We start from the raw sequence: 18888 nt of genomic DNA, 5'->3' as shown, positions 1-18888 counted from the left end.
GAAATGAAGCATCATGTCCCACCCAGTCACATTATCCTGACACCAGGCCGACCAGACCTAACACTAACCTCTTAATGCTGAGCGCCAAGCGAGGTAGCTGCTAGTATCATTTTTGTAGGGGCCCTGAGTGGCTAAGTGGTCTAATACACTCACTGCTACAGATCTCTGCCATCTCACCTCTGTCTGCGTGGGTTCGAACCTCGGGTTTGGCCAATGTGGGTATGCGAGAAAACTTGCCAGTAGCTTCTTGTGGGTTGGTGGTTCTTCCTGGGCTTTTCCCAGGTTCTTTTTCCACCATTTGTACAGGCAGCCTTGTATAGCCTATCTTGTGCTTAAAAGTGGCTTAAACCTACAACAACGACAACCATTTTTGTAAGTCTTTGGTAAGAAAGGCCAGGGTTCAAACCCATGATCTCCTGCATACAAGGTGGACACTCTAACCACTTAGGCCACCGAAGCAGTTGTATATAACTGTGTATATATAACTTATGGAAAGGAATGAATCTGAATGTATTCTAAGTTCTAATCTTGTAAAATTCCCCATTTCCTGTAAAATGTTATATATATGCAGTTTTGTAGAAAGTTGTACAAAAAATCTATTGGTGGGTGATTTTAACATTAAATAAATTCTATCAGTGGATTCTGAAAGCCTTTAAAAACATCTTAGGGTGACTACCCAAATTCAAAACTGCCTTCCCCTGGCCCCATATACGTTTTAATGGAACAGCCTTCATGGATTTATTTCTAAACCCATCACATACAATACAAAGTCTAATTTTCTTAGAAATGCCATCTTATAAAATGTCCAAGACCTTATTTATATTGGGGAGAAATTGTTGGCCTTTAACAACATGCTGGTGGGTACATCAAGTCCAATCTACAGCCCTGATCCTAGCAGGGGATCACTTTCACAGGTGAGTGCATCTGGCTGAATCTACAGCCCTGTGCCAGCTGGGGATCAATTTTAATTTGAGTGGGACTTGTGAATTTTGATTATCCAGACTGACCCAGAACTTCAAGCTCAACCAGAATATAAAACAATAGTAAAAGTCATACAGGTCATGTGTGTGCATTTACTCATTTTAAATTAAATTTAAATTGTTTTAAAATTTAATACTAATTTTCTTTATACAAAGTTTATTCAATCCTGATCACTGAATGCTCTGCACCTTCATCAAGAAACTTCCAGACAGAAATTATCGACCACTATGGACTCAAACAATTGTAGCTATGTACTCAATTGGGTCAAAAAAAGAGCATGTTAAGTGGAATCATCACAATATATAGTATGAATTTGTTTATGAACATGTGCAGCTTTCATTGTGACATCACAGAGTGCGACATTCAATCCCAATTGAACAGTCATATCATTATGTCTGCAGTATAGCAGTTTATAGTGCTGTCTAGCACTGGAGCATCATGCCACCGACATGATGTCTCACCAAGTCACATTTTCCTGACACCAGGCCGACCAGTCCTGACACTAATCTCTTAATGCTGAGCACCTAGTGAGGCAGCTGTTAGTACCATTTTTATAAGTCTTTGGAATGACTCAGCTGGGGCTTAAACTGGCAACCTCACGCATCTGTGGCAAATGCTCTAACCACTAGGCCACTGGAGCGGTCCAATCCAAATTGTGCTGGATCACACCTTTAAGTTGATCTCGTCCAAAAATGTCAGGGCAATTTAACATTGATTTTGCCATATGTACTGCTAGGGGCATGCAAATGAAGTAATTGCCACTTAATTGAACAGGGAATGAAATTCTAAAAAGTGACACCCATTACTCAAATTGTTGGCGCTGAATACCTACCTGTCTGACTTTCACTATAGTATTTTCTTTTATTAATTGTGTAAATAATGTGATAAAGAAGATGAAAAATACGATCTTCAGTTTTGAGAGAGAGAGAGAGAATACTGTATAATGAGACTGACAGACTAACAGACAGCTACCTTCAAATGACTGTTTAGCTCTGGCAACTATTTCTTCCGGTGAATAACTGCCGAGATCTCCACGAGCATGCTTTGTTTTACAGTATGTACACTGGTTCAAACATCTGAAAGAATATTTTATTGAAGATCAAATGCATACATATGGAATGACACCCGTGGCTTTGAATATTAATAAAGTAGGATTAAGTAAAAATAGAGTAGCCCTCATCTTATAAACCCACTCCTTCTGCAAGGAAAAGGGTTCCTTTCCATACCTTAAGTACAAGGAATCAACACACTTTGGTCAGGTCTAGAACTAAAGTTATCATGGAAGAAAAGTTTCTTTTTTCAATCAGTCAGGTTGATTTTGGCCTTTTACCTTCTTCCTCCAAATACAGGTTTCATTCTTATCCAATGTGTAAGCCAGTCACAAACCTTGGTGAAGGTACATGTTCAAGAAGTAATTTTTTTTGCAGAAACCTTCTTTTAGTTACAAACCTTGACTCTTGGACATAAAGATTGATAGGATTCTTTCTTACACAAGTGCAAGGCATCCACAAAGTCTGCTCCAGGTCTGTAAAACAGAGTTAGTATTATTGTGCAGAAAAAAATTCTTATTTCAATCACAGTGACTTTGACCTTTGACCAAAAAATAAATAGTTCTGTTATCCCAAGTGCAAGCCATCTTAACAGTTTGGTGAAGGAATATGATCTAGAACTGATGTTATTGTATGGAAGTCATTTTTGTTGTTGTTAGTCAAAACGATGATCACCTTTGACCAACAAAGTGACAAAGTTCTTCTTTATCCCAAGTGCAAGCCATCCAGAAATTTTGGTCTAGGTCTTTTGTGTAAATCTAATGCCATGATGCAGAAACCATTTTTCTTCTTTCCCTCACAGTGACCTTCATGTCTGAACTTGTAACCACTAAATTACTAGTTTTTTTTCCCTACCCCAAGTGCAAAAAATCCACAAAGTTTGGTGAAGGTATGTGATCTATAACTAATTTTTACTGTGCAGTGACAATGATGTTTCACCTTTTGATATATTCCTTACACCAAGTACAAGCCATCCACAAAGTTTGGTCTAGGTCTGTTATGTAGAAATAATGTTACCGTGAAAAACATTCACCCATTCTTTTTAGTCAGCCACTCTGGCTTTTGACCTTTTAAGAGTATTCTTTCTTACCCCAAGAACTGCTCCGATGGCCTAAGTGGTTAAAGCGTACACCTCACATGCGGGAGGTCATGGGTTTGAGCCCTAGTAGTCATACCAAAGACTTATAAATATAGTACTAACGGTTACCTTGCTTGATGCTCAGCATGAAAAGGTTAGTGTTAGGACTGGTTGGCCTGATGTCAGAATAATGTGACTTGGAACATGATGTCACATGCCTGCAGCATGCTGCCACAGTAGTGGACATCAGTATAAACTGACACACTGCAGACATCATAGCGAGATGACTCAAATTGTTAAAGCTACGTAAAAAATCCAAATTTCAAAACTCTTACCACAAGTGCAAATCTTTAACATAGTTTGGTCCAGGTATATGAAGCTGAACTATAATTTTTGTGCTGAAACTAATTTTCTTTCTTTAGACACAGTGACCATGAACTTTGACCTTTTGAGTTCCAAATCAATTGGTTTTCTTCCTTACCCCAAGTGCAAGCCATCAGCAAAGTATGGTCCAAGTCAGTTATTATGAGTCTATGTTCTCAAAATAAGTAATAGAAATGAGTGGAAAGCAACAAGCTTTGTAAAACTCAACAAATTATTTTTTGTCTCTAGAATACAAAGTGAAAATGAAGAAAAAAAAAGAACTTATGTTACTGCTGACTACAGAATAAAATAAATAAAATTTAATAAAATAATTCAGATCAAGTAGAAAATAAACTTGATTTTGGACAAGGTTAAGCCCAATATTCAATGTTACATTAAAAAAGCATATAATGAAATAAAATTGTTTAAAAGAAACTAAAACAAACAATGCAAATAAATATACATAACACTGTGATAAAGAACCAATCTCATAGTTGGAAACAAAATTTATTTTTCAGTGACAGTGATAATGTTCTTTGACCTTTTGAACCAAAAATGTATAGGGTTCTTTCTCACCCCAAGTGCAAGGTATCCACAATTTGGTCCAGGTAAGTGACGTAGAAATAATGTTATTGCGTAAAAGTCACTAATCTTCTTTAAGTAACAATGATTCTGACTCCAAAATAAATACAGTTCTTTACCCCAAGTGTAAGCCTTCCACGTTTGGTACCTTATGATGATGGAGTACCAGAGTTATTGTGTGGAAATGAAATTGATAATGGAATGATGGACATCATCGTGATGCCATATGTTCTGTCTTATGACATGCATATAAAAATACACAAGCTGTGCATGATACAGTGGGTTTTAACTAGGAGATAACCTTTCTTGAGAGGGACCTGATAAGAGGGGTACTATAGTTTTAATAGATGTGAAAAACAAAATGTAGAAGATCACAGCAGTAAAGAATTCAATTTGGAAGTTAAGATACATGTGCATATGCTTATCAGGATGAGTATCTTTTTGGCATTTATAAGAATATTCTATTATTTTTCTTTAATGGATATTGTTATGTTGATAATAATATATTCTTTATCCTTACATTAAGATTTAAGAGTATCTTACGTATACCATACATATTTGCATATAAGCATGTTCGTGTATAAGCTGACCCCTGAACAGGTATAAACACTAAAAAGTGCATGACCCGCATATAAGCTGACCCGCAACTCCAGACATCTCAAGGTGCATGAGGTAAGTTCTAAAGGCATTTATTTAGGCAAACTTATATTAACAAAAATTACATGTATACTTATCTTGAGGTTGGAATGCATGATTATTAAAAAGAAATGGTATAAGCTTGTTTGAAAAGTAATTTAATTTTCTTTTTTCTTATTGTTTCTGCCTAATTTAGATTTGTGTATAATTTGATAGAACGATGACAACAATTTAGCAATTGCGAGTTGCTGTAACACTACCTCTCCCTTTTGAGTCAATTATTGTTTGTTCATGCATAATTGCATTGGACATTTTATGTAAGTGCACCAGTAATTCCGTTTTTACTTTGCTTTGAAACTGTAAATACCGAACTCATTAAAATGTAATCCCAGTATGACAGCACAACGAACAACGATATGGTTTGATTGAACGCTTGCAAAAATTTGGCTGCTGAATGTATTTACATAATGGCACCCCCACATGTACATTGTAGGTTTGATTATGCACTGAATTAAGTACATCCCTTGGAGTCGAATCATGGGGACCATTGTGCTAAACTTGAATGATATCTCCAAAATACAATAATGAAGTTTCAGAAATAATGCTTCAAAAATTATGCTAATATCATAAAAGCTGAGTTGTAGTTTGCCCGATTTTTGGGGTTTCTCCATGCCTACCGGTACCTCCTGATTTCATATTTTCTGATTTTTGCAAAGAACTCCTGATTATTACATTATGTCTTCGATTTTCATTTCTTCTAAACAAGAAAAGTCCTACATGTTCTGTTGTATCACCTATGAAGTATTGTTGTGATTAAATAATTACTAGAAAGAATTCACTTCTTCACTAAACAGATTGTTAAATTTAAACATTAATCAAGTAAATTAGTGATTTTTTTACCTCTACAACAATACAAAAATAAAAAAATAAACCAGAAAAAAAACAAAACAAAAATACAACAATAAAACTGTCCACGATTAATTTCAATCCCATGAATGATCAGTACAAATGCTGTAACTTCATATGCTATAGCGTAATTCCCATGAAAAAAAACCTGCACTAGTGAACACCTGGCATTTTTATACCATATATACCAATGTAAACTACCATCATTAAATTAAAAGAAAGAATGAAAATACATACCATGCAGCAAATGTGTCCTCAAAAAACTAATTCAGAATACATGTTTTATAATAAACAATACTAAATGATTTTTGAGTTGACAATAAGAGAATAAGGTCGGATATATGAGGCATAGCTAACGAGATCACTGGCGTATATCGTCAAAGAAACCATGGGTCACAACAGATGTCCTTGAACTATGCAACAAAAGAAGAGAACTGAAAAAGGGAAAAAGAGATCATGTTGTTGTTGTTGTTGTTGTTGTTGTAGGTTTTAATGCCATTTTTCAGCACAAGATAGGCTATACATGGTGGCCAGTATTAATAATGGAGGAAGAACCTGGGAAAACCACTGACCCATGAGAAGCTCTTGGCAAGCTTTCTCACATACCTACAGTGGCCAAACCCGAGACTTGAACCCACGCAGACAGAGGTGAGATGGCAGTGATCCGTAACAGTGAGTGCGTTAGACCACTAGGCCACTCAGGGCCCCAAAAGAGATCATAAAGGGGCTAGAAAATACTGAGAGATGAACAACATGATCAGGAAAAGCACGAAAAAGCCTAACTAAGTCATAGTATAAAGGCTGCATATACCACAGGAAATGCAACGGATGTAGGAATACAGGTCACACACCACACAACTGCCCAAACAACCAAGAAGAGAAGAAGAAAGAAGGCTCTGGAAAGACAAAGTATCTAAATCAAAGACAAAGGGATCATCAGAAACAAAGAAAGCAACTACAAGGAAAAAGCAGCAAGAACAACAGAATATCCAACCAGAGAAGGAAACAAGTGGGTTAAAACCTAACAACAAGAAATCAACAAGCCCAAAAACAAGACAAACAAATATACAAAAGGTAAAAGAATCAATTACAGAGGCCATAACAACAATAAAACTACCAGAAATGGAGCGGAATCTAAATAAGGTATCACCACCACCACCAACAATGACAACACTGCAAAGAAAAGAAGAATCTAACACAACATCAACACTACAGATGATTGGAAAACCAATGCCAGCAAAAAGAATAACCAAGATAATCAAAAACAACAATGATGTATCGAAACTGCTAGAAGAAAATACTCGAACAACAAGAATAGTACAACAAATGGAAAGGAGAGAAATAAAGACCACAACACTCAATGAAAAAGAAGAAGAAAAGAAAATAGATTCAGGAAATGAGAAAAAAAAAAGATGCAGAAGACAGGAGGATGAAGAGCTGATGCGAAAATATCTACTTGATAATGATGAATATCTAGAGAATTAAATAGAAAATAAAAATAAATAAATATATATATAAAAAAAGGAAAGAAATCTCATATCTTAGACAAAATAATTTAAAAAATAGCAACACATAATAATACCAAAAGTTGAAAATTAAGCTTCGGCAACAACACAAGTAGGGCAGGGGGGGACTCCTGTACTGGTCTGTAAAGATCAAATAAGGGAGAACACCCCCTAAATGAAAAAAAAAGGCAAAGGAATCCTGGACAGAAAGACAATGCTGCAAAATCGAAGACAGTTTGAGTACAAATGAGAGCAAAATCGCATATCAACTGGTGAAAAATCTCACAAAGATGAACAAGGGAAAAGTACCACCATCCAAGACAAATCAGGAAAATGCCTCACAGAAGATCAAGCAATGGACAGAATACTGCTCAGAATTGTACAATAAGACCTAAGGAGTTTCAGCAGTTCTAAATTGCCCTCAGGCAGAAGAAATTGATGATAACCCCATTCTTCGTGAAGTCAGCTGGTGTGTTATGAGTTATGTGATTTGGATTTGTAACATAGCTTTAAAAAAATTTCAGTCATATTGCTACGATGTCTGCAGTGCGGCAGTTTATAGTGATGTATACCACAGGGGCATCATGCTGCAGGCATGTAGCATGATGTCCCATCCAGTCACATTATCCTAACACCAGGTTGACCAATACTTACCACTTACCTCTTAATGCTGAATGCGCAGTGAGGCAGCTGTCAATACCATTTTTGTAAGTCTTTGGTATGACTCACCTGGGGATCGAACCCAGGACCTCCTGCATCTGAGGTGGACGCTCTAACCACTAGGCCACCGGACCAGCCATGAAGTCAGCTGGGATTGACAACGTACCAGCAGAACTCATTCAAGCAGGAGGAGAAGAGATAGTCACAGTCCTGACAACAATCTGCAACAAAAAATGGCAGACAGGAGAATGGTCCACCACATGGACTCAATCCTTGGTCATCGTGCTCCCCAAGAAAGGAAACCTACAGTTATGCCAAAACTGCAGAACCATCAGTCTCATCAGCCACCCAAACAAAGTCATGCTGATGATAATTCTTAACAGACTAAAGTCTCAGAGAAAATTATTGCTGAAGAGCAGGCAGGCTTCTGAGCAGGAAGGAGCACCACAGAACAAATTTCACTCTTTTGCGAGAAATACCTTCAGCACGAGCAGAATCTATACATCTTTATAGATTTCAAAACGGCCTTTGATAGGGCATTGCATGTAGCCTTATGGGCAACTATGCAGAAGTACAACATCAGCTCAAACCTGGTGCAGGTTGCTGAGCACCTCTATTACAAAGCCACCAGTGCTGTCCTCATCAATGACAGCAGAGAAGATTGGTTTCAAATAACAGCTGAAGTCAGACAGAGATGAATGCTGCCACATGCACTCTTCAACATTTTCAGGGAAAGGATCATAGAGAATGCCTAGTATGACCACAAGGGCACTGTCAGCATTGGAGGAAGAACAATCACCAACCTTTGTGTCGCAGATGATAATGGTTATTTAGCAGGAGATGAAAAAGAAATGGGACTTGGTTGAGTACATCGACACAACCACCACAGTATACGATATGGAGATCAGTGCCGAAAAAACCAAACTGATGACAAACTACACCAATGGCATCAGTGTAGAAATAAAGGTCAGTGGACATAAGCTGGAAAGAGTCACACGGTTAAAGTACATGGGATCAGTTATCACAGATGAGGGCTATAAACCAGAACTACTTCAATTTTAGGTCCCAACCTCTATCTTTTTAATTCAGTCTCCCTACTAGGCTTTTGAAAAATTCATAGGTATGCTTTACAGCCCATTTTACAAAACTACGGTAATCATGCTAATATTATGGAATAAAAGGCAATTACACATCAACATACTGGTATCGTTGCCGCTTGAAATTCCCTCTTAACACAAGCCAGTTTCAGGGTTTTAACGATTACCTGGTCTGTACTGCTGTCACGAAACAAAAGACAAATTTGCTGACTATCAACATAGGAGATGCCGAAACATCAAGCTTTCCATTGTGTGGAAATTTATGATGTTTGTACAGACAAAGCACAAAACTAAAACTGATGTTTATCTTAGTTGATCTATATGAGAATTTTATCCTTTATTATTACCACTCTTTGTGAACATGTAAATTATTGCTGGTTATGTGCCTTGTACAATTAAACATACGTACCTTTTTAAAAATATTACCTCAACTTGTAGGATCGCTTATATCATTGAAAATGAGTAACTTGTGAGCATGTGATTCATTGTAAATGAAACAGCTACCAAGGAGTAGCTGAAATGTTATCTGGAAGAATGGAATTTGGTTGAAACAATGATTAAAGCAAAATCTGCATATAATATGTTTGGGAATAAATAAGGATTTAAGTGACACTATGCACATTTTGCACTGTGTAATTACTGTGCATTAGAGTTCAGCCTGGTCTTCCAGGTAAACTCAACTGGCCTGTGAATTATGAAGTCTGTATTTACCCTGATTTAATTTTGTGTTGGAGAAATCAGAAAATATGAACACGCAAAATAATAACAAAATCGATCATAGTACTTTATGACAGTTAAATAATTGTCAGATCATCAAACGTTAATTCTTTTTATATGTCAATGTCTTAGGACACGGAAAAATTATTTTTTCATATCCCAAGATTTACAGCCATTACAGTAGTCAACAAAAAGACCTAAAAATTGGAGAGTTTAGACACGTGGATAAGCAGACCCCCTTCTTCCAGGCCTTTATTTTGTCCTAAATTATTCAGCTTATACAAGAGTATATACGGTAATTGATTAACAAGAGAAGAGATTAAGGACAAACAGAATCAGAACACAGTAATTAGATAGTTGTACTAATTATAATTGTATTTGGAGCAGAAAAATTATTTTGGAAAATATGTTAATTTTACCACTCTGACTTCACAATTCTGGGGGCACTATATGTGCCTGTTTTGTACAAAAAAAATCGGAAGGCCTTTGTACATTTACTTTCATGCATAAAATCCAGATCAGACATTAATCAAATGGCCATGTCTGGAAAGATTATCAAAAATTTCTTGTATTTTTGTACCCTGTGTTAATGGCAATAATTTCTATAAGTGGATTCTTTCTGATTTTAGGCAAATCAAGGGATGCTCCTCCAGTTTTCTTTCCTCTCTCTTTCTTCTGACCAAACAGGCGAACACTATGACCTGAAAGCAAAATTACAGAATAATGTCTTGTCTGTTAATGGAACTATTATCATGTACCTTTATTCTGATCCTGGCAGGACAGGCATATCTAAGTGACATGCTGCAAGGCAAAAGTGTAATGTACGAAGCTTTGCATCATGGCCCTTTTATAATCCACAATTTCATTTAGGAATTTTTCTGTTATATGTCATTCATCCAAATCCCATTATGGTTCTACTAATGGTATACAATGTGAGCTATTTACCTTGCTTTAACTGAGATGGAGAACCAGTCAAGCCTGTCCACGAATGGATCTTATTATTCACTGTATGATGTTGACTGAACAATATCAATGCGATCACTGACATTTTAATATGTGAAAAAAAATTAGGTCAAAAAAATTAAGTTTTTCCCTCTGAATATTTGTAGTACAACAGGAAAGTCCAGATTATATGGCATCAATGTAGAGCTACATTTGTCTACCTTTCTATAATACCACCCACTTTAGTGTATCTTCAATGACCTTGACGCTACAGAGCTCGGAAGTAGGCTACTACGTCCTGTGTAAACGAGGTGCCAGAGGTTAATTTTCAATTAAATTAAATTAAATCCCAAACAGTCCTAAAATTTGTAACACAAGTCCTAATAAATAATGTTCTGAACAAACTTTAGTGGTATTTCAAAATAAAATACAATGCTGAAGGTGTTGATGTGCCTAAAGTGGCCTGTAGTTTCGAATGTACTAATGTCCTTAATTGCAACAATGTGCCAACAGTCTTTTTATAAATCACAATAATACAAACCAATTAGTCCTTGTGTGAATTAATTAGAATTCCAAGTTAATGTCTTTGTCAATGAATTTTATTATAGATGGGCACTTTGTATTTCCCTTGAATAAATAATTTGAAAAAATAAATTCCAGCCTAAATGAAATACTGAACACAGCAAATGATTCTGATTCAAGATCTTACAGCACAAATAAATAATATTTCCTGTAAGCAATATTATACAAAAAAAACTAAGATACAAAAGAATAACCCAGATGAGGGGCAAAAGTTCATTTCTACAACAATTTAAGTTATAATCAGAAGGTCTGTTAATCAAATTATATTAAAGAACATGATAAACATAATGTCCTTGACTCAGACTAAGATAATGATCTTAATATTTAACCTACACTCAGAAAGAAATATAACCTATGTATTAAATGTTTGAGAATAATTTTTTAAAAATCAATGATTCTAGTCAGGTAAACAACTGGACAAGGTTAGCTACAAGATAAAATTGTACATAACACACTGACAAAAAACCTAACAAACAATTCAGATTAAATATTCATAACACTTTGCATACAGTTCTTATGTCACTGTATGTTTGTGGCAAGGTTTCTAGTATTACCTGAAAAATATTACGGTTTTGCTGATTCTGTAAAGGTTCGTTACTAACATTACAATGACTTTTGATCAATGAAAAAAGATAATATATCCATATGGAAGCCTTCAATCCATTTAAGGAGTTTGCATTTAAAACTCTCTGTCATATTGGTTTTAGCAAAGCATTAAGGGATCAGAAATTTGATCATACTGACATTAAATTTAAATACTATCATTCATACTTTAATTTGTAATAAATAAAACAGAAGTTTTCCATATTTGATTCATTTGACAAAACCATATCAAAGTAATAAATGACTCTAATGTTTTGTCACCAAGACAGGTAGTTTCTCTTTTGAGTATGGGAACCAGACTGACAACTAACCTTGATGGATAATAATGCATAAATGAACAGTGCAAGAATACACTGGACAACAAATTTTTACAAAAGTCATGTTACTGAAATAAAATTAGTCAATTCTTATCAATTTTTATGTGCTGAACACGAATATGACAGTCAAATTGCAAAATTGGCTCTAGTTTTTTTGTAATCTGCAAGAAATTAATGTTTACATAACGAAATGCATTCCAATAGTAAAAGGTCAACTGTAATAGCCTACCTATAAAAAATCAAGTCATTGACTACATCTTAGATTTCTTCGCCTGTCTCTTGTACAGCTGTTCGGGAGCATCTCTGAGGAGTGTCCAGCAGTAGTCAGCCAGCATTGTAGTGGACCATTTTCCCTGGTATCTTTGTTCCATTGTTGCGATATCTTGATGAAAACGTTCGCCGTGTTCATCACTAACAATACCACAGTTGCTAGGAAAGAAATCCAAATGGGAATGAAGGAAGTGAATCTTTAGAGACATATTGCAGCCAAGTTTCTTATACTTCATCAACATGTCTTCTACTAGTTCCTTATAGTTTTCTGCCCTAACATTTCCGAGGAAGTTTGTAGAAACTAGGCGAAAAGCATTCCATGCTTGTTTCGCGTCACCTTCCAGCAAGTTGTTGAACCGGTCATCTTTGAAAAGCTCTCGAATCTGAGGACCCACAAAAACTCCCTCTTTAATCTTTGCTTCGCTGAGTCGAGGGAATTTTTCATGCAGGTATCGGAATGCTGGCAAAGTCCGGTCAATGGCTTTCACGAAGTTCTTCATCAAACCTAGTTTGATGTGAAGGGGTGGTAGCAAGATTTTCTGAGCCTCAACCAGAGCTGGGTGTTGGATATTCTTCTCTCCAATGGCTACATTCTGCCTGTGAGTCCATTCCTTCCTCATGTAGTGCATTTCCCTTGCTCGGCTATCCCACTCGCATAAGAAACACATGTATTTTGTATATCCTTGCTGCAGTCGCATTAAAAGGGCAACTACCTTCAAATCACCACAGAGGTGCCAGCTGTACTTGTTATACTCAATGGAATTCAGTAGCTGCCTTAAGTTATCGTATGTCTCTTTCATGTGGACAGCATACGCTACTGGAATAGATGGAAGAATGTTTCCATTGTGCAAAAGCACAGCCTTGAGACTCAGTTTCGAAGAGTCCACAAATAGTCTCCATTCTTGTGAGTCATGAGTGATTTTTAAAGCATTCATGAGGCTCTCAATATCGGAACAGAATATCAGATTACTTTCCTTTCTGAAGAAAGGCTCCAATTGCTGGTGGCGCTTTCGATATGCAGTAATTGTGACATCTTCTTCGTCAGATGAATCAAGAGAATATTCTGCTGGAGGTTCTGGAATAGGAAGTCCCTCACCATGTGGAACTGGTCTCAATGCAGACGGAATGTTTGGGTAGACTATTCTCGACTTCTTTCGCTTCGTTATTCCGCCGGAAAGAGGAGGAACCAAGCAGAAGTAACAGTCATTTAGGTGGTTGCTTGGCTCTCTCCACACCATTGGGACTGCAAACGGCATTGATGACCTTTTGCAATTCAACCACTGTGAAAGCTGTGTTGTACATGTAGCACAGCATATATGCGGAGCCCAAGGCTTGTCTTGGTCACCAACCTTGCATCCGAAGTAAAGATGATATGCCTTCTTCACTTGAGAATTGATACTTTTCTTCTGGTTGGCAAATGTCACTTCCCCACAAATATAGCAAAAATTGTCCGCGGTATTAACACACTTTCGAGGCATTACTGTTCTTTATTGTACGTAAATGGATAAAATAATAAGTTTTATGTAACAGTAGCTTGAACTGTCTCGCACAACGTCTAAAATATTTTAAATGCTGAACCTATCTGATTGGGCTTTATATAGTACACTGCTTACGTCAGCTTCAGCAGCCGCCTGGCATTAGTATAATAGGCCTACACATGTATAGTACACTGCTGACGTCAACTTACTTCAGCAGCCGCATGGCATTAGTATTGCATTGCATCAGAAAATGATGCAATCAACTGTGGATGATGTGAGCATGATGGTATTATGCAATGTTACATCATTATTCCGGATGTTGCTGCAGTCCTACTGAAGAAATTTACACAGTGAAACATAGAAAATGAGGTATATGAATATCTTCAAAACGAGAGCCAATACAAATTTTTCACGGTTATATTCGTGTTCGGCACACCAAAATACTACAGATTAGGGCCTTTTCAAGTCAGTAATGATTTCACTGTTGACCAGTGATATTTAATATGTTTACTGAAGACACATAAAGCATTTCAATTTTTGTTCTTTATACATTAATGTATTAATGTATTGGTATATTACTGATGCAGTATGTATTGGAATGTTCCAACAATAGTACAGATATTGATGCAGTATATCGTCACAGAAAACATCATAGTGCCAATATGTATCAGTAATCACTGCACCTCTAACGTTAACCAACAATATGACATCAAAACAGAAAAAAAGAAAAACACAGAAAAAGAAATATAGTCTATTAATTGATGGCTATATATGTAGAATGTAACGCTATTCATACCTTTTAATGTCTCTTCAACAACTTCTACAACTCTGTCTATCTGCTGCACTCCTATCACACTAAGACCCTAAAGAAAGGAAAATGGAAAATTTAGTGTTTAGATATTATTTGAGAGGAATCATTTATTTGGATTATTCATTGGAATTACAAAGTTCTCATTGGACTAAAATATTCTAGAACAATTGTGAATTTATTCAAAGAAGTTTTGGATAATTCCATTTCAGGACTGTTGGTTGAACAGTACATTCAAGGATCTGGAACTTATTCAGAACATTTGATTCTTTAGGAGTTTTGACAGAACTTTCAAAATTATTTTGGATTTAATTCATAATACTGTAAGTTCCTCATAAAATTATTTTATAACTTTCACAAATCATTTGTAAAGTTTTACAAAAACTTGATGGTTATGCTTCTTTCTGTTGCTTAGTTTACGATCATAAAGGTAGTAACATAGCTTACTATAATAGGGACATAGGGGTTGTAGGCTCGAAGATGAAGAGAGATGGAGGGGATGGGTTACAGCTTGAAATAAATACACTTGTTGTGACTTTTCAGAAAAGAAAGAACAAAATTGAGACATGCATCAAGGACATTACACTTTTTACTAAAGTTAAATGCTAGAGACCAGTCGTGCATGATATTATGACAACTTAACATCAAACTAACAGCTGCCTCACTTGGCGCTCAGCATTAAGAGGTTAGGACTGGTTTGCCTGGTGTCAGGATAATGTGACTAGGTGGGACATCATGCTACATGTCTGTGGCATGATGGCCCAGTGCTAGACTTCACTATAAACTGCCACACTGCAAACATTGAAGTGATATGACTGAAAAAATTTTAAAAGCTACATTAAAAATCCAAATCAAACACACATACAAAATCTCCCAAAAGTCTACTTTAAAAAAAAAAATGAAATAATATTTATAGCAACATTCTTTGGAGCAATAAGATCTTGGACATCAAACCCTTTATTTGCTATGACTGAATCACATATGTTGAGCAAGAAGGAATGTTGAACAATCTGCTGATCACTTGCAGAACCTCCATAGCTGTCTGACACATAAAAAAACAAGTCCTGGAGTGGAACCCATTAAAACTTTCATTGTATTTCTGTTCTTATAAGTAATGAAAGTTGTTTGCTAGTCAAGTAGATCACTTGTTATTTTTATTGGTATTTTAGTACTATCTTGTTTTGGAGAATGCTCTATAATCTTAAGGCTGAAAATGTTGAACTAGATTTTGTAAAAATTAAAGTAAACATCATGACAAAAATCAGGTAGACAATAGAATCTGTCAGGAAAACAACCAAGATCCTGAACTGAAATCCAGGTAAACATGTTGTTTACAAATCATAATTTCTTAAAGTTTAATCTACAGTCATGAACAAAAGTTAGCCATGTAATATGTTGTTTACAAATGAACCATATAATCTACATCATGAACAAAAGTTAAACACACAATACAGATACGCATGACAATCTAAGTGTAATTTGTCTAATAGTGAAACAGACCTGTAGATAATCTGCTCTTTGCTGTCCCTGTGGAACACATCCTGCTACGACTATGTATTTGTTTAGCTCTCTAGCCTTCTTAATCTCATTTCTAAAATGATCTTCTGCTGGGCTCTTAACTGTACAGCTGTTCAGCAACCAAAGGTCAGCAGCCAACATATCATCTGAAAATTACTACAAACAGTATATATGATGATTAACTCATTGACCCCTGGAGGTTTTTGTCATTTTTGCCTGAAATGCGAGTAGGAAACACATTCTGAGGGTTATTTCTGAATACATCCTAATAAATTTACTTCCAAGAGATTTCTGGTTAACTTAATGCCCAGTTGTGTTAGAAATGTAATTTTTCATTGGTTATTTTGGTCACGCATTAGTAGAAGGGCAAAACTTGGATTTTTCCTTTTTTGCTTAACTGACTCATCATTTTTGTATCCAGACCAGTTTTTATTCTAAATGCCCAACTTATCCTATATTTTTGCAAAGGTTCACCCATCTGTGTGCAGTTCAGACTGGTCTGCCTTAGATCTGAATTCAAAAAGTCTAAATCGGGACACAAAATCTGATTCCAACCACAGGTGAATTTTGGGTGAAAAAAAATTAGGTAAAAAAAATTAAGTTTTTCCCTCTGAATATTTGTAGTACAACAGGAAAGTCCAGATTATATGGCATCAATGTAGAGCTACATTTGTCTACCTTTCTATAATACCACCCACTTTAGTGTATCTTCAATGACCTTGACGCTACAGAGCTCGGAAGTAGGCTACTACGTCCTGTGTAAACGAGGTGCCAGAGGTTAATGAGTTAAGTAAAAACAGTGAAAACTGCCTGCAGCATCTCGACTGTTTTGAAATTCCATAGCTGCAAACAGCAATTTCTTTGACCAATAATCACCAATAAAAAGTCTCTTCAATAAAAAACGATTTAAAAAAATTCTTTAATGAACTGGTTAAAGCTCCAGAATTATGTTCCCAGCAAAGAAGTACACATATTCACTAACTAAAGTTTTGACATGTTAACCTATCTACAGCATGGCAGATCAATCAGATATTTCAATGCTTTGTCCCAGTGACATCTATTGGATTTCATGAGTTGTCTCCCTTAGCACATAAGGCCAACTAAGCAATAGAGTATAACTGATACATTGTAGATCAACTGAAAATGGTGGAGGCTATTGACTTCAAAAGGATACTTTGCAAGCTTAACATCAAAAGTATGATTACGTATCAGACAAAAGCCATTACAGGTTTATTTGAGGTAAAGAATGTATTGGTGCAAACATGGACTGGCACTGGAAAATTGCTTCGACAGTAAAGAACTCTATCAATCTCATGTAGACAGTAAAGACCTCTATCAATCTCATGTAGACAGTAAAGAACTCTAGTTACTGTGCAGAAACAAAATTGGCAATAGATGCATGGACATAAAGACCAACAGACAGACAACATCATAAGAGAATACGATCCATGAAGAAAGAATATATACAAATAGAATTTTGTTGCAGGAAAATGAATGGGCAAGTGAAAAAAGATATTATTCAGCTCAGAGAGTGAGACCCATGTCTCAACATTTGTAGGCAATTTACTCTCAACGGTTGACAGTATGAAAAATATTTTCAATGACTACAGGACTGAGATCAACCTTCTTCTCAACAGCTGAATGTGTCAGAATAGTTTTCAGTGTTACTTTTTTTGGAGATCAATGGCTGAAAGATTGAAAGTGTCAGAATAGTTATTACTGTTACTTCATTGGAGATCAATGGCTAGTAGGTTGAAAGTGTCAGAATGGTTATTAATGTTACTTCATTGGAGATCAATGGCTAGAAGGTTGAAAGTGTCAGAATAGTTATTAATGTTACTTCATTGGAGATCAATGGCTAGAAGGTTGAAAGTGTCAGAATAGTTTTCAAGGTTAAAAGGTTTAACTATCAGAGAGCAAAAGCTATATCACAGATCAAGTTTTCTCTAAAAGTCCTGATAGTGTCAGAATTGTTTTCAATGCTACTTCATCAAAAATCAATGGCTAAAAGTTATAGTTCTGTTCACAAAGGACATGTACAAATTTATTACCTATGAGCAATATCTCCTGCTCACATGAACAAATTCTCATTTTTAATGGGTAAACTATCATCAAATTTTCAGATATTTATTTTCTTGCTACAAATAAGATAACAAATTCACACATCATGAATGAGGAAATGTATTTATACACATTCTGTAGATGAAAATTGAGAAGTACAGTTTCCATGAAACTATTATAACCTCTATTTACATTTAAATTATCATCAACTCTGTTTACATTTAAATTGAAAAGACTATCAACTCTATTTACATTTAAATAATCAACTCTATTTACATTTAAATTTAAAATATTATCAACTTTATTTACATTTAAATTTAAATTATCAACTCTATTTACATTTAAATTTAAATTACTTATTTATAATTTGAAATTAAATAGCAACATGGAATAACTGTAGATGAATACATGCATTAAGTTTCATGACTGGAAATTTAAGTGTCAAATAAACTTAACCAAATGTAAAAACTTCATGTAATTTCTGGAACATGAGAAGACACTGTATTTTTGTCAGTGATAATCAGTATCCTCCATAATGACCATTCCCATCAAGTTTCATGACTGTTCATATAAAAGTCAGAGAAACAGAGCAAAATACAAAACTTTAATGTTGATGCTGACAACACCACCACCACCACCACCACCACAGGAAAGGTAATCCCTTTAGTGTCACTTATTCTTCACAGGGGAGAAAAAAAGTGCATAATTTGGAGTATCTTAATGTTCTTTCCATTG

The 18888-nt window shown here is 35.6% G+C and overlaps 1 protein-coding gene across 2 annotated transcripts in view; it reads right to left on the bottom strand.

The window, feature by feature from the left end:
- Positions 1-18888, bottom strand: part of LOC149806888 (threonylcarbamoyladenosine tRNA methylthiotransferase-like) — an 86155-nt gene that overhangs the window by 50796 nt on the left and 16471 nt on the right. For both annotated transcript variants that reach the window (XR_016421232.1, XM_089959141.1), the window contains exons 4-7: positions 16075-16238; positions 14563-14629; positions 10155-10275; positions 1954-2057 (exon numbers count right to left, since the gene is read on the bottom strand). Coding sequence is in view for 1 of the 2 variants with exons in the window: in XM_089959141.1 (XP_089815267.1) it covers positions 1954-2057; positions 10155-10275; positions 14563-14629; positions 16075-16238 (456 nt within the window). In the remaining variant the exon portion in view is untranslated. The remainder of the gene's footprint in view (positions 1-1953; positions 2058-10154; positions 10276-14562; positions 14630-16074; positions 16239-18888) is intronic.

This window comes from Sinohyriopsis cumingii, chromosome 1, assembly GCF_028554795.1.
Source record: "Sinohyriopsis cumingii isolate HCF-2022 chromosome 1, ASM2855479v2, whole genome shotgun sequence".
NCBI classification, from domain to species: Eukaryota; Metazoa; Mollusca; class Bivalvia; order Unionida; family Unionidae; genus Sinohyriopsis; species Sinohyriopsis cumingii.
This window is presented reverse-complemented; position numbering and strand designations above follow the sequence as displayed.